General features: G+C 36.8%; 1 protein-coding gene across 1 annotated transcript in view; it reads right to left on the minus strand.

The window, feature by feature from the left end:
* IFT57 (intraflagellar transport 57) overlaps nucleotides 1-26,037 on the minus strand; it is a 69,637-nt gene that overhangs the window by 21,916 nt on the left and 21,684 nt on the right. Inside the window, exons 5-6 of the mRNA XM_069552659.1 lie at nucleotides 24,317-24,385; nucleotides 8,838-8,960 (exon numbers count right to left, since the gene is read on the minus strand). Of these exons, the coding sequence (XP_069408760.1) occupies nucleotides 8,838-8,960; nucleotides 24,317-24,385 (192 nt within the window). The remainder of the gene's footprint in view (nucleotides 1-8,837; nucleotides 8,961-24,316; nucleotides 24,386-26,037) is intronic.

Here is a 26,037-nt window from a genome sequence, read left to right on the forward strand (position 1 = left end):
TTCATATCTTCTGCTTCTGTTAGGTCCATTCCATTTCTGTCCTTTATCGAGCCCATCTTTGCAAGAAATGTTCCTTTGGTATCTCTAATTTTCTTGAAGAGATCTCTAGTCTTTCCCATTCTACTGTTTTCCTCTATTTCTTTGCATTAATCACTGGAGAAGGCTTTCTTATCTCTCCTTGCTATTCTTTGGAACTCTGTTTCCAAATGTGTATATCTTCCCTTTTTTCCTTTGTTTTTTCGCTTCTCTTTTCACAGCTATTTGTAAGGCTCCTCAGACAGCCATTTTGCTTTTTTGCATTTTTTTTTTCCCTCAGGGATGGTCTTGATCCCTGTCTCCTGTACGATGTCATGAACCTCTGTCCATAGTTCATCAGGCACTCTGTCTATCAGATCTAGTCCCTTAAATCTATTTCTCACTTCCACTGTATAGTCATAAGGGATTTGATTTAGGTCATACCTGAATGGTCTAGTGGTTTTCCCTACTTTCTTCAATTTAAGTCTGAAGTTGGCAATGAGGAGTTCATGATCTGAGCCACAGTCAGTTCCCGGTCTTGTTTTTGCTGACTGTATAGAGCTTCTCTATCTGCAAAGAATATAATCAATCTGATTTTGGTTTTGACCATCTGATGATGTCCATGTGTAGAGTCTTCTCTTGTGTTGTCAGAAGAGGGTGTTTGCTTTGACCAGTGTGTTCTCTTGGCAGAACTCTATTAGCCTTCGCCTTGCTTCATTCTGTACTCCAAGGCCAAATTTGCCTGTTACTCCAGGTGTTTCCTGACTTCCTACTTTTGCATTCCAGTCCCCTATAATGAAAAGCACATCTTTTTTGCGTGTTAGTTCTAGAAGGTCTTGTAGGTCTTCATGGAACCGTTCAACTTCAGTTTCTTCAGTGTTACTGGTCAGGGCATAGACTTGGATTACCGTGATATTGAAAAAGTTGGCTTAAAGCTCAACATTCAGAAAACGAAGATCGTGGCATCCGGTCCCATCACTTCATGGGAAATAGACGGGGAAACAGTGGAAACAGTGTCAGACTTTATTTTTTTGGGCTCCAAAATCACTGCAGATGGCGATTCCAGCCATGAAATTAAAAGACGCTTACTTCTTGGAAGGAAAGTTATGACCAACCTAGACAGCATAGTAAAAAGCAGACATTACTTTGTCAACAAAGGTCCGTCTAGGCTATGGTTTTCCCAGTGGTCATGTATGGAAGTGAGAGTTGGACTATAAAGAAAGCTGAGCACTGAGGAATTGATGCTTTTGAACTGTGGTGCTGGAGAAGACTCTTGAGAGTCCCTTGGACTGCAGGAGATCCAACCAGTCCATTCTGAAGGAGGTCAGCCCTGGGTGTTCATTGGAAGGACTGATGGTGAAGGTGATACTCCAATACTTGGCCACCTGATGAGAAGAGCTGACTCGTTTGAGAAGACCCTGATGCTGGGAAAGATTGAGGGCAGGAGGAGAAGGGGACGACACAGAATGAGATGGTTGGATGGCATCACTGACTCAATGGATACGAGTTTGGGTGGACTCCAGGTACTGGTGATGGACAGGGAGTCCTGGTGTGCTGAGATTCATGGGGTCGCAAAGAGTTGGACATGACTGAATGACTGAACTGAACTGAACAAGGATCCTATCAATATAGCCTATCCAGCAACCAGAGAACAAGTCTTAAGAAATGCTCTTTATTCCAGAACTGTAATAATTGATAAATCCATATAGGTAAGAAATATTTAGAAAGCTAAATTTTACTAACACTCTTCAACACACTGATGGCAGAAGATCAAAGCAAGTTGATCTTCCACTGCTTTGGAATGGAAAAAATACCCTCTATTGCTTCCTGGTACAGATCTGTCTACAAGAGTAAAAAGAGAAAGCCTAGCATTGTACACTTCTGCAGGATTTGGCTTACAATATGAAGAGACTTAGAAATAATACAGCAATTCTGTGGTTTCTTCAGGTTCATTTAAATGGAATTCCACCTTCTGATTAATGAAGGCCTCTCTATTCCCTTTTAGGTTTTAGCTAGCACAGTGACTGAAGAGCCCAAGGGCTCAAGACTATTGTAATGATTACACCCTTAGCACAAATACTTCCCAAAAGGTTTCTTGTTGTGAATTACCCAAGGCAACACCCGTATGGTTTGTTTACATTAAAACAAAACCCAATTGCTTGGAGTTGAAATTTAAAGTTTAAGGTTCTTTTTACAAGTGCAACCTGACAAAGCTGAACTCTGAAGAACAAGTAAGGATGTAAAAAAGCAGTTCAGTGAATGAAAGGCTTGAAATAATTAGAAACACATGCCGCAGTACTACCTAAGCTTTAAGTAAAAAATCATCTCTTTATCTGAATTCCTTGTAATGAACCTGAAGATTTACATAATGACTAAAGACATTTTGGTGGAAAGAAGGGGTACCTAGCCAACTATCTTTTTTTTTTTTTTTCCAACTATCTTTTAAAGCAACAAAGCAAGAAACATTTAATTATAATTTGGAAAAAAGTCTATTTAAGTCATTAATCAAAATTCTAATTACAATATCCATAGGGCATTAAAGCACGATAGAACATTTGTTCACTGCATTAAATACCTAATATTAAATCATTCTAATATACAATCTTTTAGGAATAAATACTGCATAATTGAAAAAAAAAATCTGTGTAAGGTTTAGTTGAAAACTGATCTCACACTTGGTGCTCTTCCTTATTTGTGAAATAAATATTATCAATGATTACTTGGCTTCTATGTAAAAACCCTTGACTTGAAAAAATCATTCTCCTGATAAAGATTAGTAAGATTGATCATTTTAAGAAGACATTTCCCTTCGATTCAATGACTAAAGTTGAGAAACTGAACATACAAATGGACAACAGATAGCTAGACCATTACTCAGAAGAGAATTCTGACCCACAATCTGTGGCGACTACTTCAGGAAGCCAAGCCATGACCTGTGCAGCAAGTGACCAAAATGGTCAGCACTTAATAACTGTCGGCTTCTCCAATTTTTAGCCCCTGCTGCCACCCCATTTCTAATGTAGGACCAATCAGACAAAGCCAAATATCCACCCCTAACCGATCATGAGAGGCCCTGTTTCTAGTGAGCCTGCCTCTAAACTTCCAGTCACATCTGAACACTTGAAGCCTTTCCTTTTTTCTATTATAATTCTTTTAAGTATTCCTGCATGCCTTAAATTCTCTGCCAAATGCAAGTGGTGGTGGCTGATTCCTTGCTATAGCAAGCTCTGAATAAATAGACTTGCTCTCATTTCGGTGGGCTCTGTTTATTTTCATGAAGTCAAATAAAGGCTTGCTTTTCTATAGTAAAAAGAAAACTAAAAAAGAATAACTCTCCTTAAGAAATGGCATTTAAGTATTTCTTTAGCAATCAAAATTAATCAAAAATACACAAAGTGAAATCTATATGAATATGCACTCACATTTTCTATTTTCCCAGAAATAGAGGACATGTAGAATTCTTTGGCATCTCAGCTTCAATCATTTTATTATTTAACCCAACAACTGTCAACTGATTCACTATGGCAAAAACCATCACAATACTGTAATTATCCACCAATTAAAATAAATAAAAATTTTAAAAAGTTTAAAAATTATCATAGAAATTAAAATATTTTGATCAAGTAGGAAATATTATCCTTCAATAATCATCATAAAGTAACCTGGAGAAGAGCCCCTCACACAGTTAAAAACAGACAACAGCAGTTACAACCCACAGGCTTTTCTGACTGTACATTCTTGCACCAATAAGTAATTATGTAAGATTTCTAATTTCATTTTCTATTTAATCATCACTGGCTTTCTCTTCTCCAAGCTTTCTCTTTCAACTGGATTTTCTTATGCAACAACCACTTGTTCTCTAAAATGACTCACTAGCCAATCCACTTCCAGCTACTGGATTGTGTTCTCAGATCTTATGGTCCTTAGGCTTGCCCATATCCTAACCACTAGCTCTTGTGTGACACTGCCCTGTCATTTCTCCACCCAGATCTTAGACCTCCTGGTTTGATCCCAACCTGCTAAACTTGGCCAAGACATCTCACTACCTGTGCTTAGCTGGAGAATGACGGTAACCGTCTAGCACTACAGACAGTCATCTAAAGTTATGCTTTATAATTTTTAAGAATATGTGGAAATACTCACGATGAAATGTTAGGTGAAAAAAAGAGGTATAATTTCAACACTATACACAAAAGCACACAGCAACATATATTAAGTGATTCTTCTGGCACCATTCTAAGTGCTTTAGATATGTTAATTCATTTAATACTTTTAATAACTTAAGGTAGGCTTTATAATGAATTCCATTTTACAGACCAGGAAACTGAGGCATAGAGTGGTTAAGTAACCTACCCACAGGGTCCAACCACTAATAAGTGTTAGAGTCAAGACTATTATTAAAGCATCCTGGATTCAGAATTTGTGCTTTTAAACCAGTGTGCTATATAGTCATTAATTTAACAGGTCAGAACCCAGGCTGGAGGCTCAAATATCGTGTCTGCCACCTACTAGGCAGAGGCAAATAACTTCTCCCTGTTTCAGTTTCCTCATCTGTATTAAAAGGAACCTGCATATCATAGGGCAGGGGAAGGGATTAAATGAGTTACCGTATGTGAAGTGCTAAGAACAGCACGTGGCACAAAGCAAACACTGAACAAATATCATTTACTACTATTTTTATGATATTATACATACCTTTACTAGGGAAAAAACTAGAAATATTACAAAAATATTATGTATATGAATCCAACTATACCCTATTAAAAAATACAAGGCTGACAGTAATCAATATTCCTTAAATGTTGGAAGCATTAGTGCAGAAATTTTGTAAACTCCTCCTGAACACTGATAAAGACACAAAGAGGGCTATGATAGAACACAGTAATATTACAAAACAATGCTGTAACATAAAAATAATCAATATTCATTAGGCAATAACTATCAGTCAGATAATATTCTTGGTGCTTTACAACAACTCCACAAGGTAAGTAATATAATTAGTCCCTTTTTAGAGATAAGGAAAGGAGGAACAGAGAGGTACAGTAGCTTGCCCTGGATCACACAGCTAGTTAAGTGGTAGAAATATGAATTTCAGGTGCCCACGGAAGGTGTGTGAGATAGGCTCCATCTTCCCTGGGTCTTTATAACTACCACAGTTCTATTAAGTTTCTGAAACTTTGTTCAATAAAACAGGATTTGATGGTGGGACTAAATGTGTTCTCCCTAGCTTCTAATTCACAGTACACTGCTTGCCTCCTTTCCCCTTGAAATATTATTTCTGTTACTTATATAATTAAAAACAAAATTTTATTTTAAAAAGACTCAGAGATTAGGATAATTCTTGAGCAGTTACAGATTTAAATCTAGTCTGAGTATAATCACAGATGTTTGCTCTTGAAGTTTTACATTCCATCCAAGTAGGTGTGTAACAGTTGTGGGCACTTACTATTGGATCTAATAAAGAACAATGGTGGCTTAGTGGCTAAGTCATGTCCAACTCTTGTGACCCCATGGACTGTAGCCTGCCAGGCTCCTCTGTCCATGGGATACTCCAGACAAGAATACTGGAATGGGTTGCCATTTCCTTTTCCAGGGAATCTTCCTGACCCAGGAACTGAACCTGGGTCTCCTGCATTGCAGGCAGATTCTTTATTGACTGAGCTATCAGAGAAGCCCAATAAAGAACAACAACAACAACAACAAAAAAAAACACAGCAGAAAGGAAAGATTAGAGAAATAAAGAGGAAAAAAAGAACAAGATGTAGAGTTGCAAACTAATAGCTGTAGATAATTTTATTAGGTGGCACCAACATCTACTCTAGCTTAAGTGTCCTCAGACTGTCCTTCTAAGGAACTGACACCCTAGCCTTACACACTTGGCCCTAAATGAAGCATTAACTAGGGCTGAACGACCCAGGATTTGGCTGAATTTATTGACACTCTTGGCAGAACTTCTGACTGTGTCTTCAGACATATTATTCCAAGTTGAGGTAGATCTGAGATGGATATACAGCTACTCTGGAAGTAATCACCAGGAGCATTCTCTGTATCTAGCTCTAAAAAGGGAAACAGCTCATACAGTCCATTCAAGCCAGCATATGACAAAATCTTTTATCTTCAGTTGTGGAATGTATTATTTGTAGTTTTGGCAACATACTTATTTTCCCAATTGTAATTTGTTTAAGCTAATATTAAAATTTATTTGCTTTCTTTGGGAACTGGCAATAGTAACAAGTAGTGCCAGAAACAAGGATAAGCTAGCCTTGCAATAAAAACCTGATTACAAGATGATGCATATACAAAATAAAATATTGGTGTATGACAGGATCTCATCAAGCATACAGACTATAATATGCAAAAAGAACAGAAAAGAAGATTTACTGTTTTTGCAGTTGGGAAGCATACAAGGAATAAACTGAACTTGTAAGAAAAAAAGCAAAACAAATGCTTGATCTGGTACCAAATAAATATGCAGCTTTTTTACTTATACCACCAGGTCATTTTAAAGAAATTTATAATGGTTTTAAATAATGGAAACTCTGCATTACTTATCTCCTACATCTCTATGCTACTTAAAACTTAATCTAACAGTGATCAGTAAAACACATTGATCTGAAAGTAATTAATTTTTCACCACCCCCCGAAACATGAAGTTGAAATCTTTAAGAGGTCCTAAACAGCCTGCAGATGAGTGAAAGGTTATTGCTTTGTCCAAAAGTAAAGGGGAGGTTTTGGTTTAGTCAGGAGTTGAGGAAGAAAGAGATCTACCATGATGCTGGAGTCAACCTCTCCTGATGAAGGAGGATAATGAGTCCGTGAGAAACCACATATATTACCAGATTTCTTTACTTCTGAGACATGAAAAACATTTCTCTATTCATTAGCACCTTATTTTCTCAAATCAATGTATAATTTTATTTTCCTTAAGTGAGCTGAATAAAGAATTGACCTTAAAGCTGCAATTCCCATTTGCTACAGCTGAAATATTTAGGGGAAAAAAAGGATTTATGAACTAACTACTGGACACAAAGACCAAATTATCTAGAGAAGAATTCAGAAAAAGCAATCAAACATGATTTTACATCACTATCTTTTACCACAAAAATCTAAACTCAAAATGATATTCACATATTCTAAAAAATACCAACCCCCCTAAAAACTTTTTCGAGTACTGCCTGTAACACAGGGATTGTATAGCTAATCTGACACAGTATATCCTCGTAAGGTCAAGGCTGGTAATGAATGGCATGAGACTCAGTTCAACCCTGAACTAGTTAATTCTTCCCCGATTTTGTAAGAATCCAGGATTTTGATTACTGCTATACTGGTTTATAAAACCGTATAGGTTAGCAGTTACATTTATATTCTCTCATTTTTTATTCAATTACTTCTATTATATAGTGATCAAGACCATTCGTGTGGTCCTATTATTATCCTATCAAACATCCTATTGTGAGATGTTTGATTTCAAGAGTTTACTTACCTTGAAAGTAAACAAATTAAACTTGCTTACTTATGGAACTAAAATGTGCTTGAGAGCTCCCAACTAAACAGTTATTTTAACACGTTCTAACTACAGTCACAATAGTAGTGATCTTTAATTTTATGAACAGAATTTGTTCTGACAAAACTATAAAAATGAGAAATTACATTTTAAGAAAAAATTACATTTTTGCAAATTATGACTTTCAGCAGAGATCAAATCAGGAAAGAAATACTTATTAATATATATTTATATATGAGATATATAAATAGGAATTTACCCCCAATGTATTCAAATAATAACTGTCCTCCATAATGACTGAGTAAACATATGGTAAAGAGAGTGCAGGATTTGCCTATCTACTCTAGAGAAAGCTTGTTCCACAGCCGTCCACAGTCTCGGAAGACCTCTGAGGTCCTTATTTTAAGACTGTCCTAGGAGTGGACTGGCCCTAGGCCAAGTCTTACCTTCTCCAGGATTCAACTCTACAAGCCCAAATCCAGACAATCTAGTATGAATTAGCTTCCCAGAAAATGAGAACAGCAGTCTTTGCAAGGCTTCTACTTTGGAGATAGACACACAACCACATTTGCAGAATGACAAGTTTCCCTGGAACCTTGTTCCATAATTCTGAAGCTTGTCTCAGGTTCCAAAGATGAAAATCCTTTCATTCTTTTTTATTTTTTTTAACCTAGATGTCTCTCTAGCTCTTTTTAGAGATTACTATATAGTATTGTCTAGTATATAGTATTGTCTAAAGAATAGGATTGTCTAGTCACTTGTTAGCTTATTCTGAAGTTTTTACTCATAAATTGTAGGTAAAAAAGCAGAAACTTTATTAAATGGGCTGGTTCATTTGGCCTAATCTCCAAATATTTTTTGCATATGATTTCTTGATGATTTTCTTAATATTTAACTTTTAGTCACATGTACTGAATAGATTATGTAAGGTAACTTCCAGGATGTCTTGTTTTGCCATCTAGCAGGGATCTAAAACCACTTTTAACTCTATTCAATAAGAGTCATAGAATTCCAATTTCATTCACTATTCACCTAGACAAAATATGACTGCCAAGAAAATATATCAAAATATATCGAGAAAATACACCTTACTCCCAGGGAAATGTGATATATTCCAAATCAGTTTAAAGATATATTCCTTGATTTGTGGACCATATAATGTTATATATTCATTCAACAACAGTTTACTAAATCTCTACTAAAATAAAACACTGGAAACTGAATCCCTTCTGAAATCACTTGTATGAGCGGGAGTACCCTTGATCCTAAGCGGCCATGTAAAAATCTATCTGACCAAAGCGTGTTCTCCCTTCTATACCTTATTGTCAGTCCTGATCGTGACTTTCAGTTGTGGTAGCACACGTTCTACTTCCAGACTCCATTCCGCAGCATCTGTTGTAGATTCCAAAATATCTTCTTGTTTGGCAGACTCGTTCATATCCTAAGAAAGGAAAGATATCACAGGATTGAGAGTTTATAAAAAGAAATGGTAAAATTTTGAGGCATTTTAGCAGCACTGCACAATTTATATCAAGCACGGTAGTGTTAAAATTATAGCAGCAGCAGAAATTCTTTTCTGTCCTCCTATCCATGTTGAAAGAAGATAATGCACCAAGCTGGTAGAATAGCAAAATAAGTATTTAGAATGATAAAGAAGCAAATTTGTGATGTAACTATTGTTTTTTTATAAAGAATAAGGCTTCTGAGATATCAGAGTGAACTCAATAGGAATACTGTCAAATGGACAAGCCATTTAGGTATGTTAATAACAGCTAAGAAGATACAAACACTCACGTTTGGTAAGAAAACACTGTCTTAGATTGAACTCACTGTACTGAAATACAAACCCCAAATCTGAGAAACCAAAAAGATAAAATTCCAGAAGCAAAGGGCACTTCATTTACAAATTTTGTATTTATAAGGTGATATTTTGGTTAGGTTAAACCATAATAAAGCTTAAAAATGTGATTTGATGCAGACCTATTTGAACTCAAATAGGGTTAACTTTCTGCATTTGATTTCTGCTGTTGAGTAATAAGATCAATTCATGCCTGTTTTCAAATCAGGAAAGGAAAACTCCCCCCCACCACCATTTTCCTAGCCTTATACACTTCAGCATTAAGTATGTATGGATCTGAAAACATACAGAACATAAAAATCAATGATTTAAATATAAAGCTTAGTCAAAGCTATGGCTTTTCCAGTAATCATGTACAGATGTGAGAGTTGGACCATAACAAAGGCTGAGCACTGAAGAATTGATGCTTTCAAATTGTGGTGTTGGAGAAGACTCTTGAGAGTCCCCTGGAAAGCAAGGAGATCAAATCAGTCAATGCAAAAGGAAACTAGTTCTGAATATTCATTGGAAGAACTGAAGTTGATGCTCCAACACTTTGGCCACCTGATATGTAGAGCCAACTCATTGGAAAACACCCTGATGCTGGGAAAGACTGAGGGCAGGAGGAGAAGGGGGGACAGAGGATGAGACAGTTGGGTGGCATCACTGACTCAATGGACACGAGTTAGAGCAAACTCCGGGAGATGGTGAACGATGATGGGGAAGCCTGGCATGCTACAATTCATGGGGTCAGAAAAAATCCGACATGACTGAGCGACTGAACAACGACAAAACATAAAGCTTAATATGTTAATTTTGGTAGTATTTTTCCTTTTATGCTCCCTTGAAAATTTATTTTTAAAGTAAAGAAAAATACTAATGTAGAAAAAAAGAAACTTGAGGGACATAAACAGCCAAATACAATGTATAGACCTTCTATGGATTCTAATTTAAATAATCTGTAAAAGGATGTTTTTGAGACAATCAGGGAAATTGGAATGTGGAAGAGTATTAGATGATATTAAGGAATTATTATTAATTTTATAGGTATGAAAATAGCATGGTGGATATGTTTTAAAAAAGACTTATAAACTAGAGATAAGTGCTGAAATATTTGGAGAGGGCAATGGCACCCCACTCCAGTACTCTTGCCTGGAAAATCCCATGGACAAAGGAGCCTGGTGGGCTGCAGTCCATAGGGTCGCTAAGAGTCGGACACAACTGAGCGACTTCACTTTCACTTTCTGCTTTCATGCATTGGGGAAGGAAATGGCAACCCACTCCAGTGTTGTTGCCTGGAGAATCCCAGGGACGGGGGAGCCTGGTGGGCTGCCGTCTATGGGGTCGCACAGAGTCAGACACGACTGAAGCGACTTAGCAGCAGCAGCAGCAGCAGCAGCTGAAATATTTACAAGTGAATTGATGTAATATCTGAAATTTACTTTAAAACACTATGGGGCAAAGAAAAAAAGAGGCAGGGGCTTCAAAGGAAACACAATCAACCAAATGTTAACTGTTAAACTGGCTACTACTGCCTAAGGCTTCATTATCTCATTCTAATTGTGTATATGTTTGATATTTCCCAAAATACAACATTTAAAATAAAAGACTATATAAACAACCTCATGGTGAAATTACACTCAATGTGAATTTATGTCACTAAAAGATATTTTTATCTATCTAACACCAAGTATAAGAATAACCTTATATCGGGATTTGATTTTATGGGGAGCTTGAGGTCTTTAGGGGCTCTGAACTCATTCCTGACTGAGTCTCTAGGGCACTGCTGCTAACACAAGCCTGTCTTCCTCTCCTACCTCCCAGTTCATATCAGCAAGTTCGAAATAGGCTCAGAGCCTTAAAAGGAGCATATACTGCTTTTTGTTCAGAAATTCTGGGGGCTATACAGTTCTAACCATGCAGTTAGAGGATGAGTAACTAATATATGCTTTTTCATTTCACAATATGTGGTCTGAATTTATTCAGTTACATTCTATTTTTTAAAAACCAAGAAGTATGAAAAAAATACAAGGATTACATTAAGAAAAGTAAAATGTGGAAACTCATAAGTGCAAAATGTTCAAGATCCTATTTGAAACATTAAAGTGCTCATATTGCGCACCTAATATAATGCTATGTATCTGTATAAACTGAACCCAAGATAACACACAGCATCAAAACTGGGAAGCAGTGGTGTATTCACCAGACATGTGTGAAGTTATATAAGGATGCATGTGATGGCATGAGAAGAGATACTGGATCTCCCAGGGGAAATGTAAAGCCACGGGGAATGTTCTCAGTCATGTAGCTCCACACAGATACTCATTAACATTCATACACTTGCACACTCACTGGCACATCCCAGTTCCCCTCCCTGGCTCTAGGAAGCCCAATTCTGATGAACTCATTGTCTATAACAACCAGGGTGAGGTCTGATGAGGATGAGGGTGAGGGTGGGAGGGTGGATGCAGTGCCAGTGGGATTTGAGCCCTGACATCTGGGGCATGTGTATGGTACATACACAGGCTTGCTCCTGCCAGGATTACGAGCCCCCCACGTCCCAACCCTGCAGAGCCAGGCTGAGTCAAAAAGGGACATGTCCTCTGAAGCAGCAGTTTTTCTATGATTCTTAATAGAACATAGATGGTCTAATCACTGATTTAAAAATCAGTTGCTTTACAGACCCACTGTCTGAGTGAACTGAAATTGGTATTCTTGATGAAATACCTGAGCCATTGCTACCCAAGACCATCCTCTTATCCCCATGCCCCCCTTCCTCCTTTCCTTACAGGAGGGTGGAGCCCAGAATCACCAAAGCCATCCACATTCCCACTTTCTTCAGGCCTGAACATAGGATTATTCAAGTCATGCATAACATACTTAAAATTTTTACTCAAGGAAGGGCACATTTTTCTGATTTTCACAAAGGCGAATGGGTTAGCATTGGCCCTGTCTGAAACAGACTCAGAATCCAAGAGTTAACAGAATATATGGAGATCACACACTATATCAAGATACTCCAGTGCATGAGCCACTATTTATTTTTATACTGAGCCCTTTAGTAAGCTGCATTTACCCTTCTTAGCTTATTATTTGGTTCTGGTAAGCAATGATTTGCTAATTCCTACTCCCAATGTCCTGAAATGATTTAATGTAGTAGCTTGTAAAGTTTTCACTTAGTACTGGGCTATAGTACTAATAGTTTTCACTTATACTGGGGGAAATAACCTAGGTTACTAAATGAAGACAAGGCAAAGAAAAAAAAAAAGGCACATTAGATTTGGTAGAGCAGCATTAATGTATTCAAACTGTACAGTCTCTTTCTACTTCCATCTTTGCACATAAGTTTCATAACTTTGTTCCTCACTCAAAACTTCCTAATGTCTAATAAGTGGATACATTCACTGAGCAAGCCCTATATATGAAGTACAAATCATTTTAACCACGCCTTGGTGATAATACTTTGAGAAAATCTTTCCTTTCTAATTGTTTCTCTGATAACAAATGGTGTTTTATGTGAAGCTATTAGTAAAGAGAAATAAACTGCTGTTTCCACTTAATCAAAATTTTATATCATCATGACGAAGTCCCTCTCCGAAACAGCATTAACTAAGATAAAGGATGCCTCTTGGGAAATTGCATTTTCTAGTTAATGTTGCTGAAGAAACAATTAGAAGCTCAATAATACACAGACTATCCTGAAGTCTCATTTATAATTAATTAATTTACCAATAAGCTATCTGTTAAGCTTCTATAACATGCAAGGTAAGAATCCAGACACTGTGCTTAGTATGGGATGACAAAAGGATTTAATTCTTGCCTGTAAAGAGTTTATAGCTTATTAGAAAGCATCTGAGGCTAGTTAATGCAGGTAATAATTGGTCCTAAGAAAGAGAAACTGATGAGAACTGACCCTAAGACTGCCAAAGGCTAAGCCATCCCATAATGTAACCTTGATGCATATTACCCAAGGTCAGTTCAAGGATCAAACATGCAATGGTACTAGCCTGCTCAGAATCCTATTCCAGAAAGTAGTCTCCCCTTTTCCCAGGAAATATGAATGGGATAGTTTAGCATCTGAAGAAATGCTATGTTCTCTGTGTGTGCATTTATGTACACACACACACACACACACACACACACACACACATAAATATACACAATGAGATGTGGTTTTGGTCTTATGATGATAGAGAGGTAATAAGGAAAGACCCTGCATATCAGAAAGGGAGATCACATGAGGGTAAATAAAGCCGTTGGATGGGTAGACCCAAGAGTGAAGCTCAAGGCTCAGGCACCCATGAGAACACATTTCTGATAACGGATACCTCAGGTTGGACACCACAGAGAGATCATAAATTCAGACTGGAGCCTGCTGGGAGGACCTAGATCATGAAGGCCTGGGCAGAAACTGGACTCACCGACTTCCAGGTGAAAATGGGAGATGAAGGGAGATTTAGAAGATCCCAACACATAACTAGTAGTGAAACAAGAGCAAGGGGAGGTGCTTAAGCCTGCAACTACCAAGCCCAAATCCCTGCCTCTGAGGAAGATCAAACACCACTGTTAGAATGGATTTCAGATACGGGGAATGCTGACACTTACTGGCTATAACTTAATCTTTTTGACGTCTCTTATTGTACTATGCTGTAATACAACGATGCCTTAAAAGCGGAGAAATCTGGATATGACTGATCCCACACTAAACGATCCCAGATAACTATAAGTTTTGCTTTCTAATGTCTGCTTTTAAATCGTTCCTAGAGCTGTGTTTATTATTATGATGCCAGTGATCACCTGTGGCTGTCTTCCTGCTTGTCTGTAGCACCTCTTCCTTCTCCTAAGCTGCTGCGGATTTAGAAACCTAATAACCAACCTTGTTAGAATTTAGGCAAAGTTGGACTTCCCAGGTGGTGCAGTGGTAAAGAATCCACCTGCCAATGCAGGAGACTCAAGAGACAAGGGTTTGATCCCTGGGTCAGGAAGATCCCCTGGAGAAAGAAATGACAACCCACTCTAGTATTCTTGCCTGGGAAATCCCATGGACAGAAGAGCCTGGCAAGCTACAGTCCATGGGGTTACAGAGTTGGGCATGACTGAGCAACTGAGCACAAGAATACAAGAGAAAAAAGTGAGCATTCAGGGATGGAGGGCAGTGAGGTTAGGACTCTTCACAGAAAAATTTTAGATGAAAGTGTTTATTCTTATTTTGGTTGTTCAGCAGTCTTTTTTGAATTCTGCCTCATTTGCTGCATTTCCAAGATAGGCTAGATGGCCAGAAGGCTAATAGAGTATATATAGTATTACTATGGATTAAACAGGGTTTCTCCTAAGGGTACGGGTATCTAGTGCCCTTCTTTCCCATCTATCAATAAAGCTAGAGAAAGGGGTAAATAAGTTATTGATATTTCAATCAGAGTATTCCCTCAAAATCTAATGATTTTAACAAATTATATTTAAGGCAGAGATAAAACCATTCATGTCGCTACAAGTCAATTCTTCTCCATGATTAAAGCAGCACAAAATGTGAATCTAATTCATTATTTTCTTTCCAAATTAGGTTTTACATGATTTAACACTATATTACTGTGAAGAAGAATGTTTAATACCATACAAAAAGTATCTTCAAATTTGCTCTGAATAACCAAACTAAACCCTGGCTAATCTATCGAAAGAAATAGATAGATGGTAGCCTCTGTCTTGAAATATATGAAGTTCACAAAAGTTTTAAGTTCAATTTTAAGACTATCAAAAGAAATTTTATTGAGTTATAATGTGAATCAAGACTTGAACAAATTTTGTTACCATATACCAAAAAAGGTAAAAAGAAAGCTCCCCAAATTAACACAAAATAAATTTAATTTTCTAATAAAAGATCTGATATTGTTTTTGAATGAGAATTTAACCTCCAATATTATTTCTATTTAACACATCAAATGACCTTTGCTACTTTAACTACTTTAGCTACTACACTGGTACACTAAGTGCTAAGATAAAATCATTTCCATAGACTATTTAGTTTTCTCAAACTAAAACCAAAGAAAGTAACACAGGAAGTGCATCTGGAGGAAATAATGTAGACATTATACTTGGTGTTGCAGAGTATGTAAAATAAGTCTAACTTTTTATGCCATAAATATCTGTAAGGCTTCTTTTCTTTGAGATGGCAACAACATGGATATATCAATGCCCCAATACTAGGTGTTGCAGAGTATGCAAAATAAATCTAACTTTTTATGGCAGGAATTTCTATAAGGTTTCTTTTGAGACTGCAACCACATGGATATACCAGCACTCAAATACATTTGAAGAGCTCAATTCATACCTACTGAGAGGAATATTAACATCCAATTAATTGTCAAGATTAAATATTCCCAGGACTCAGGGAACCAAGTTGTCTTAAGACTCACTACAGTATGATGTAAATGTTAAGACAATGAGTCAGGCATTCCATCTCTGGTCAAATTCCACCTTTATCACTTAACTAGTTGCTAGTCATTAAATCTCAGGGTCCCCATCTGTAAAATGGAAGTAATAATTGTACCCTCTCCACACTGAAAGTGTTGTTACAGGGATTAAATTAAATGATGTGTTTGAAAGGCTTTCATAATATTTGATACATAATAAGCCCCCAATATATGTTAGTAGTTATAATTACCATTACCATTATTATATGCCAAGCATGGTATTAAATGCTTTTACACACAGGTTAAATGCCCAATAATAAGAGCATGAATCAAAGGAGGCTTATTCCCATTTTTTCGAATAAGAAAAATGAGGTAGAGAGTAGTTATGCAATTTTCCCAATGTCACATCATCAGTAAGTGGCAAGGCCCAGGCAAGGCCACCCTAGGGCACAAGCTCTGAGGCACCTTACTAAACGGCTATCAATCCTTTGTCATATAAGTTACAACTCTATTTGTCCAGTTTCTTACTTGTCTTTTAACTGTATGGTATTCCCCATCCCTCCATATATAAGGTTTTAATTTTTATGCATTCAGATTTATCAGTACTCTTTCTTTACGGTTTTTAGTTTTCTCGCCATGCTTTATCATGCCTATTTCAACCCATGAGTATTACACTTCCCACTCATATCCTTGGGCCTCATCAGTTTTTAATTTGTTGATCCATATGAGGTTTATTTGGGTGTAAGATATGAGGGAGGAATCCATCTTTTTTCTCCAAATGAACAGCTTGTTATCTCATCACCATTTAATTGAATCTCTGATTGATTTGCATTTCTTCATATACTAATATAACCATATATGTGGATTATTTTTTTAACTCTGTACTACTTCAGTAATCTATTTTTGCATCAGTATAATTTTTTTCAGACTTATAAAAAATTACACAAATAGCATTAAAAATTCACATATACCCTTCATCCAGATTCATTAAATGTTAGCGTCTCACTTGACCTCAGGGCAATTATGTGTAAAGGGATACAATGTTTATATGCAGGTGCTGAGATCTGAAGAAATTTTTAATTTTTTTCTTTGTATTCTTTTGGGCTTTCATTTAAAATAAACAAGGAATATATTTTACCTTTAAAAAGAATAAAGTTTTTTCAATAAAAACAAGTAAAAATGTAAGTTTGATTAACTTCCAAACACTAGCTGGTACAGGGGTGGTAAATGCTCTAGAAGTCTGAATAATAGAGAGAAGTGCATTTTAATGGGAATGGTGAAATTTAAGTTTAGCTTTACAAGGAAGTCTGGGATGTAAACAGGCAGAAGAGGCAAGTCAAGCGTTTACATAGGCAGGAAAGCATCATAAGCCAAATATGAAATATGGAATGAACATAGCTTGTGAAGATCATATGAGATGAGAGACTAGGAGATTAAAAAGCTAAAAATTAGGAAGCAAAAGAAAATTGAATATATCGTGAAGACCTCAGAGGCCAGGCTGAGGAATGTGAATTCTGTCCTCTAACTCAGAGGACAAAGAAAAGTTACAAACAAGGTAAAATAATCTAACCTAACAAATCTTTATTTAGTACCTACTAAATACCAGGTACTGTTCTACTCCAGGGATAGTGAACAAAATGATAAAAATCCTCATAAAAGAATATTTTAGTTTTGTTTTATGAAAATTTATAGGTTGTATATTTGTGAATCATAGGATTAAATGGAGCTGGGGTGATAAGGAAAGGTATCACTAAGGAGGCAGGATTTGAGCTGAACCTTAAACATTGAAGGGTCAGGTAGAGAGATGATGGGAAGGCATTTTAGGTAAGAGACAAAAGAGGATGAGATGAGAGCAGATATACTCATGAGGTTACCTTGAAACCTCATGAGTCTACCTGGAAAAGTTATCCCAGAAAAAGAAAATAAAGTTGGCTATATAGACAGTTGTCAAATTGCTAAGGGTTTTGAAAGCCAGACCAAAAATGTATTGCTTTGTTATCTGTCTAAACTTAGCTGTAGGCAATGAAAAGCCAATAAAAGTTACTGGATTCAGAATGATCTGGCAAAAGTCATGTTTGGGGGAGTAATATCAAAGAGTAAGAGGATATTCTCTAGTGGTCCAGTGGTTAGGACTCCATGCTTTCACTGTCGAGGGCCCAGGTTCAGTCTCTGATCAGGGAACTAGGATCCCACAACATGGGGGGAAAAAAAAAAAAGATTAAGGAATAAGAGGAAAAAAATTTCAGCAAAGGGTAGAGTTGGGGAAGGTGAATATGAGAGGGATTTCAAAGGCACCATCTACAGGTCTTAGTAACTAACTACACGTCCTGGATGAAAATGAATCAGTTGTCAGATATTCAAAGCACTAACACTGTGAGGGGTAGATGGGTGCAGGTGAGGGTTTTTAAGAATATAGGTTTATAGAAGAGTGCACATTCCGGGTAAACATCTAATGTACTGAATTTTATAATAAATTACATGCTATTAGTGTTGATTAAGGAAGTAAAACCCATCCATTCATAAAATGACAGCTTTCAAATGATTCCTAGAAAAGACCCTAAAACTACAGTACTTTTCATTAGATTCCCCTTAGTCATCCTTATAGAGGAGATCCTATGCGACAGCAGACTGAGTCCAAAGGGCCTTCAATAATAATCCAGCAACAGATAACGAAATTAAAGCCATGCTATCACCAGAGCTTCCTAATTTACATCAAAATGCAATCTTCCTTATAACTTACATGCTATGTAAGCTTCTTACTCAATATTCATGGTGGTCTAGAAATTTGTATTGTGAGATTGGGACTTTTTTCTATTCTTCTATAACAACTAAGAATGTTTATAACTAATTCCAATCTCTAGGAGAGGTAGAAATTATACAAAATAAGAAACTCATCAAACATATACTCTCTGCCAGCACCATGCTAGGTGTGGTCCCCAAGTTCTATTAATCTTAAAACAACTCTGGGTTGAATTGTGTCCCCACCTAAAGATAAGAAATTGAGTTAGAGAGAGGATAAATCATGGCCATGTGGTCAGGATTTTCCATCTAATGCTGCTTTTCCACTGTAGCACTGGCCTTAAAGGTATGGACTCAGAGTTGGAAGAGACCTTGAAAAGTCCTTGCTTCCTCACAATAAAACCAGGATGAAGATGAGGATCTTTCCTATTTCAAATGTGGATTCAAAAGCAATGCTAAAGATCAAGCAAAACTCTCTTTTAAACCCAGCAAGAACTGCCATTTGAGTCTCCTCTGAGCAGTGAGGGGTGCAGCTTTTTTCTCTAACCTACATTTCCTATTCACCTCCAGATGTGAAACTGCTGGGGTGGTACGGGTTAGTTAACAGAGAAATAAAAGCATTTGCTCAGCCATAACGCATTCCATCACACTCAAAACATGTGGCGTTTTAATTGTTTCTTCTGTGAAGTACCAATGATAGAGTACAGTCACAGCACAGAGAGGAGAACTCACACCCCATTGTTTTAGGAAAGGAGAAGAAAGAACATTTTCCTCAAGCAGGAATCAGAACCAGGGATAAACTATGGGGCATAGTTTATCATAGTTTATCAAATATACCATGTTGTAGCATGGTATATTTCCCCTTGTATTACTCAGAAAGATACTTTGTTGAACAGTAAAGTGTAAACCATATGTAAAGTGAAGAAAATGTAAAGTATTTAAGCTATTAATCAAAGTAGATCCATCTTCTTCCCCTTTTTTATTGCAATATTGCAGACTTGCCACAATGACACCCTAAACTACAACTGAAATGATTTTTATCCTAAGCCCAGAGTTTTACTTCCTTACAGCTTTTGCCTTTTAAGCTAAAAATTCTCTCATTCTTGCTACAATGAATTTTTTGCTAAGTAATTAAAAACCAATTGTGTTTAAACCTTTTCAGACAGTTGGTTTTGTGCAGTATAACTTAGGATTTGGTTTCTAAAACCTTAAATTTAGCATCTCAAGGAAGAATGGTGTCTATGGCTTGTTTGAAAAAAATGTTTTGAAATGAAGTGATGGGCATTTAAAAATAGAATTCAGAGAGTGTGCAGCTTCCCTCCCATTTTTTTTTTTTTTTTGCTGGGGGAGAAGAATGAGACATCTGCATTATGCTGCCAGATCGCTACTGCTGAGATTCTGTTGAGCTTCAGAATGGAGAGGTTTTTCAGAGACCACTCATAATTACAGCCTAGTTACCGTGAACATGCGGGCAGTTTCCAATCAGCATGCTCAAATTTCAAATGGTAATAACCAGAACACCTGCCGAACACCTTGCTTCTTTCCCTGCTCCCACTCCTCACATCTTTGAACACTCTACCACATCACTAACCCTCACAGGCTCTGCCCAACTGTCAGAGCTTCATTCCCCGCTAGTGTCCCCCACCCCATGGCCAATCTCACAGACGCTTTTAACTCAATTTCAGACTTGGAAAACATTCGGAAACCAGAGGGACTAAAAGAATGTGGAACTCTGGGGGCTAGCATTTTTTTCTAAGAAAAAATTCAAAATTTAAACAAATAGCCTGCAAATCAAACTCTGGAAAAATAAAGCAATCCCTCACTAGTTGCAGGAATTGGTTTCTTGCACAGTATGGGCATAAACCTCAGCGATGTTGCAGGTTTGGCTTCAGACCACTTCAGTAAAGTGAATACCACAATAAAGCAAATCACACAACTGTTTCGGTTTCCCAGTGCACGTAAGAGATATGTTTACAATACACTGTAGTCTGTTAAGTGTGCAACAGCATTATGTCTAAAAAATAATGTACATGCTTTAATTAAAAAAGATTTTATCAATAAAAATGCTGTCATCCGAGCCTTTAGCAAGTTATAGTGGTAATATCAAGATCATTGATAAAAAAATCATAACAAATATAATAATTATGGAAAAGTCTGAAACATTTCTAGAATTATCAAAATATGACACAGAGATCAAGTGAGAAAATACTGTTGGAAAAATAACATCAGCAGACTTGCTCAATGCAGGGTTGCCACAAATCTTTGATTTGTTAAAAAAAAAAAAAGCAGTATCTGCAAAATGCAGTATCCTGCAAAGCACAATGAAGTGAAGTATCACAAGATGAGGTATACCTGTGTTATTGGTAAAACTATAATGCATTAAGAGACTGGAGGAGGGAATCACAGCAAAAATGGCTTCAAAGTATATTTTTTAAACCTCAAAGTAGATAACTATTCTGAAAAACACCTGCTTCCCCACAAGCCAATGCCATCACTGCAAGCGTTCATGACTGATAGGAAGCACCATTTCCTTAGAACCCCGGTTTCAGTGTTCATGAAATGCTGCTGCTGCATCACACTCTGATTAGGAAGACATTGCAAAGTTTAGCCAATGGGCACACAGCCTCTCTTTACAAATTCCTCAAATTAGCAGTTATAGGCTTCAGCTATTTAGTGGGAGTAAGGATGCTCGGTCTCTTGGATTTCTTTCAAGGAAGGACTTGTGCTCAGCTGGGCAGCAAGTGGCTTTCCTGCTGTCAGCTCCCTCGGGCTCTGTCCCACGTGCAGAGCTACCGATCCTGGGGGTTGCCTCCTTCCCAGAGCAGCCGGCCTCCAGAGATCAAGCCCAGCAGGCAGCACTTCTCCACAGCTTCTCAGTAGGCTGGCCAAGGCTTTATCAGGCCTGACTCACAGTTCCATCCCCCCTCAGCACAATACCGCTCTCTCACCCTGTCTTTTCAACATGAACATCTTGCATCCCAAAATGTCTCAGTGTCTTCTTCCAGAGAACACGACCTACAACGTATGTCTGTCTCATTTGCCTTCTCTCTTGTTCCTACCACAGGTCTCAGGAAAATGCTCATGTAGACCCAGCTTCTTCAGTTACCACCATCCTTAAGAGCAAACTTCTCAGGGTCTACACTATGCTTTATTAAATCAAAGAAAGGAATATAAGCAAATTTCTCCTTGCATGATCCTACATGGTACATAGAAGAGAACCGAATTACTGCTGAGAGATTCTCTTCTCTATGAAGATTAAACTATACTTTCTCATAAAATTATATATAAAATAGCATCCATTCATACGTGTTTTCATTCAATATTATTCAATATCGAGCACATTCTACACAACAGGCACAGGTAGGTGAAAAAGAGTTTAAAAAGTTTCTGCTCTAGAGGAGTTTGTGTTCTACTGGTTGAGACAGACAATAAACAAATCAGATGAGTATGATGCCAGAGCCTGTGAAGAACCATAAAGCTGAGGAAGGAGACAAAGAATGACTGGAGAAGCATCTAATGTTTCAAAACCACAGTTAGAGGGGACTGTATGCCACATGCTGCTGGGCTGGCACAGTCACGTATACATTTAGGAAATCAATTTCCTAGATAGAATCCACCATTCTTGCTCTAGCGATGAATTCATCACATCAACTTGAGTGAGATAATATTTCTTCTGCATTGTGAGCCCACCTGTTTCATGAAACATAAAATCTCAAATCTGTGTTACTAACTATACAGCAGTTCTGTCTTAGGGAAAGAGCAGCCTGAGCCACTGAAAGCTCTAGTCAGATACAGCTGTCTCAGGCAGATGGCTTTAGTGGGCAACATCATAAACTTGCCAGATTTTTTAAAATATAAAAGGGTTTTCTGCCTCATTAGTACTTCATGGCTGACCATCCACAAACACCTGGTGTTCAGACTTTTTCCTCTTGTGAAAATGCAACCATACAGTCTTAGCTCAAAAAAAGTATAGGTTATATATGAATAACTATTGACCAAAGGATCTAATGCTTAGATCATTTTTAAAGTCACTGGTAGAGCAAAAACCCATCCTTACACAGTTTAATGGAGGTGAAAAATTGAAATTAGGACCAACAGGGACTTAGAGTCATGGTAGAGGCAAGTTAAATTACTTTGCTCCTTCCCAATACTCAAACTACGTAGTCTAGACGGAATCACAGGTGGCCTGCACAGGCTTCTATTTACACCATCAATATAAGAATGAATAGTACAAATAACAACTTCTTTATAAGAATAACTGTGTATGCAACTCTCCTTTTGTTTTTTTCTTCACACTTTAGAACTCTGTCATCACATCTTCATCACAAGAACACCAAGCACCAAAGCATCCTTGCTTAAGTTAGGAATCTATGCCACTGAACTCTTTGTTATAAGGTAAAGGAGAAAAAAATAGACTTGGGAGTTTGAAGAAACTGAGCTAAAATTATGGCACTGCAATTTATTTGCTTTTTAAAAGATTAAACTGTCTCAAGGTTAGAAATTTCAGTTTGTGTATCTATAAAACGGAGGTAACATCTTCTCAAATACCTTAAAAGGTCAAGAAAGGATGTGTTTTAAAGTACTTTGAAAACTGTAGTGACTGGCAAGTATATTGTTATAACGGAAGCTTGCCTGTATTTAAATGTTAACATATTATTTTGAAATAATTTTCAATTAAGCAACAAAAATTTATTTGTTCATTTAAGAAGCATTTAGTCAGTACCTTTTGTATTACACTATGGAGAATATGAAAAATGATAGTTATTCCTGTTACCAAGGAGCTTATACAAGTCAGATTTAAGAGAAGGAATGTGGGGGGAGGTGTGGTTTTGGTTTTTGCCAATAACTTGTAAGTACTTTCTATGTGCCAGACAGACATCGTATAAATGCTTTATGTGCAGTAACTCTTTCAATCTTTAAAAAAATCTTTGTTAAAGGTAATAGTTTTATTCTGATTTTATGGATGATGAAGATATGACGCAAGAAGATTGGAAACCTACTCAAAGTCAAACACCTAGTAAGTATGGAAAAATCTCAAAGACAACTCACACAGTCAGTCAAGTTAGCCACATTATATTACATACACCTCAAGCTGGGCAGAAAACACACACATATTGTTAATAATAGTTACAAATGCTAATAATACTACGGCAGTGAATGATAAGTGAAGAGACCACCTTGGGGTGAGGTGGCCAAGGAAGTCTTCATGATATGTACCCAAAACTAGGTCCAAAATTATTTGCAGAATTAAGATAAGAAAAATTAAATAAAGGACAAATAAGATTTTGTTTCATATGTATTTTTTGTGGCATGCGATAAGTATCACTTTATTGAAATACAAAATACATATAGGAAAAAACAAAAATCCCAACTGTACTTTGAAATTATTTCATTGAGTGGGTTCTCTTTTATAGACTGGGCTTATTTCCTAATTAAAATAAAGCAAAAAATGAATTGAAGCAACTGACCATTTATTCATATACCAGTCTTAACATAATCCATTTTATTTCAAAGAATTACCTAGAATTTAAGTATTTTCCTATAATGAAGACCATTACAGGCCATTATAATGGAAAATAACTTGAAATTGACCCTGAGTTGATATTTCATAATATAGACCAGAGGCTGTTCCACTTGCTCCTCTGAGTTTTATATCTGCTATAACATTTTATGTATAGGAAAATAATTTCAAGAGCTACTTTTCAAATGACACACACAACAATGGCCATAACAATGATTTCTACTTGCTTCCATTCCCAGCAGAATACATGTACTGACTGCTCATTGGTCCTGCCTGTATCCCATGTAACTCACCAAGCGATAGGTCTGGGCCTTCAAAACGTTGAGATCAATAAAGTTTTCTTCATTGTCTGTCTCCTCTTCCTTAGGAAAATAAAAGAGTTTAAAAGTTAATAATTATAAAAGTTGTAATTAAAAAATATATTTCCAGATTTTTTTTACAGTAGGTCCTTGTTGGTTATATATTTTAAATATAGCAATGTATACATGTCAATTCCAAACACTTATGCTAAGCTTGACAGGAAGACTAACAAAGAAGGGACATTTAAAAGCCTAGTAGTGTGCATAAAGTAGGGCATTATGTTATCTGTTTTTTGAGGTTTTGATGATGCCATTTAAAAATAGGACCTGCTTTTTTTACAATCACTTAAGAATAAAAAAGAGCTGTGAAACTAGGGATAAACATAAGAACAGAATAAGCAACAGTTAATGGAAATTTTGACTAAGATGACTAAAATGGACAAAAATGAGAGGTTGATAGATATGGAATACTCTCACCTACTCCAGGGACCAATCACAGTAATGTGTATTTTTGACATCTCATCTCCTATATGCTTAAGTTTAAACATATTAAATATTAATTCTATATAAGGATGTAAGATATTAACCTTGTATCTTAGATATTAACCTTGTATCTTAGATATTCACTATCTAATAAAAGGATAATTCAGGTAGATTCCAAGCTGGTCCTGATTCTGAGCCCAACTGATGCGGGGGACAGGGTCAGAAGAGACCCTTTGACAAGCAATCTCCTTCCCAATACACAGTAAATACAGAGTTTGAGCAGGCTGTATAAGCAGGTAGGACAAAACGTTAAAATGCCTTTCTGGTGACAAGTGACAAAGTGGGTGAAGCAATTTTAACAAGAATATCCAAAGCTTAAAGACATGATAATGAGGCCAATGGAGCTTGCTACTAAAGTCTTGTAAAGAAAAACAACAACAAAAAAGTGAGAGTTGTTTGGTGGACACTTTCATATGCAGAGCTGCACAAAAGCTACAGTAGTTGATTTCAAAGATAACCCTTATCTTTAAGCACTTAGAAGTATGTAAGACAGTTGTTCTCAAAATGTGGTTCTTAGATCAGCAGCATTAGTATCACCTGGGAGCTTGTGACAATGTGATCTAACCATCCCAGATCTACAAAGAAACTCCTAGGAGTGGGGCCACTAAGCTGAGACATTAGAACTATGTTAATCTTTGAGAAATTAGAAAGATTATAGTAAACTATGAAACAATATAAACACAGATAATGTACAACCAAATAACGTTCACTTTTTTAGGGATGGAGGCAGTGGGGCCTAGATGTGTAGACAAAACTGATGTGTTTACACCTTAAATCCTAAGCATACATGCAGATACACATCTCTGAGAAACAGCTCAGTCTATCCTGTGTTTGCACTAATGATGGTGTACTTAACCAGAGCAAATGACAGACGCCAATGACTCAGTGCCGATGGGAGAAGAGATGAGTTTATAATGCTTTTATAATAACCTAATCGGTACTGTTTACATAGGTGATCAATAAGTACTTGTTGAACTGTGGTCGACTGAACACTATTAGGCAAAAAGCTTTAAGAGTAGGTACTAGAAAAAGAATTTAAGTTATTAAAAATTATTAAGAAAGCATTCAAAATGAATTTGAATATAAACAGACTCAAAAAATAGCTTTAAATTGAGGATTTTAATCTCAGTAATTTAAAAGGTACTCAATTTCCTGTCATTTCTTTGTCTAAT

Source organism: Ovis canadensis, chromosome 1 (genome assembly GCF_042477335.2).
Source record: "Ovis canadensis isolate MfBH-ARS-UI-01 breed Bighorn chromosome 1, ARS-UI_OviCan_v2, whole genome shotgun sequence".
Taxonomy (NCBI): Eukaryota; Metazoa; Chordata; class Mammalia; order Artiodactyla; family Bovidae; genus Ovis; species Ovis canadensis.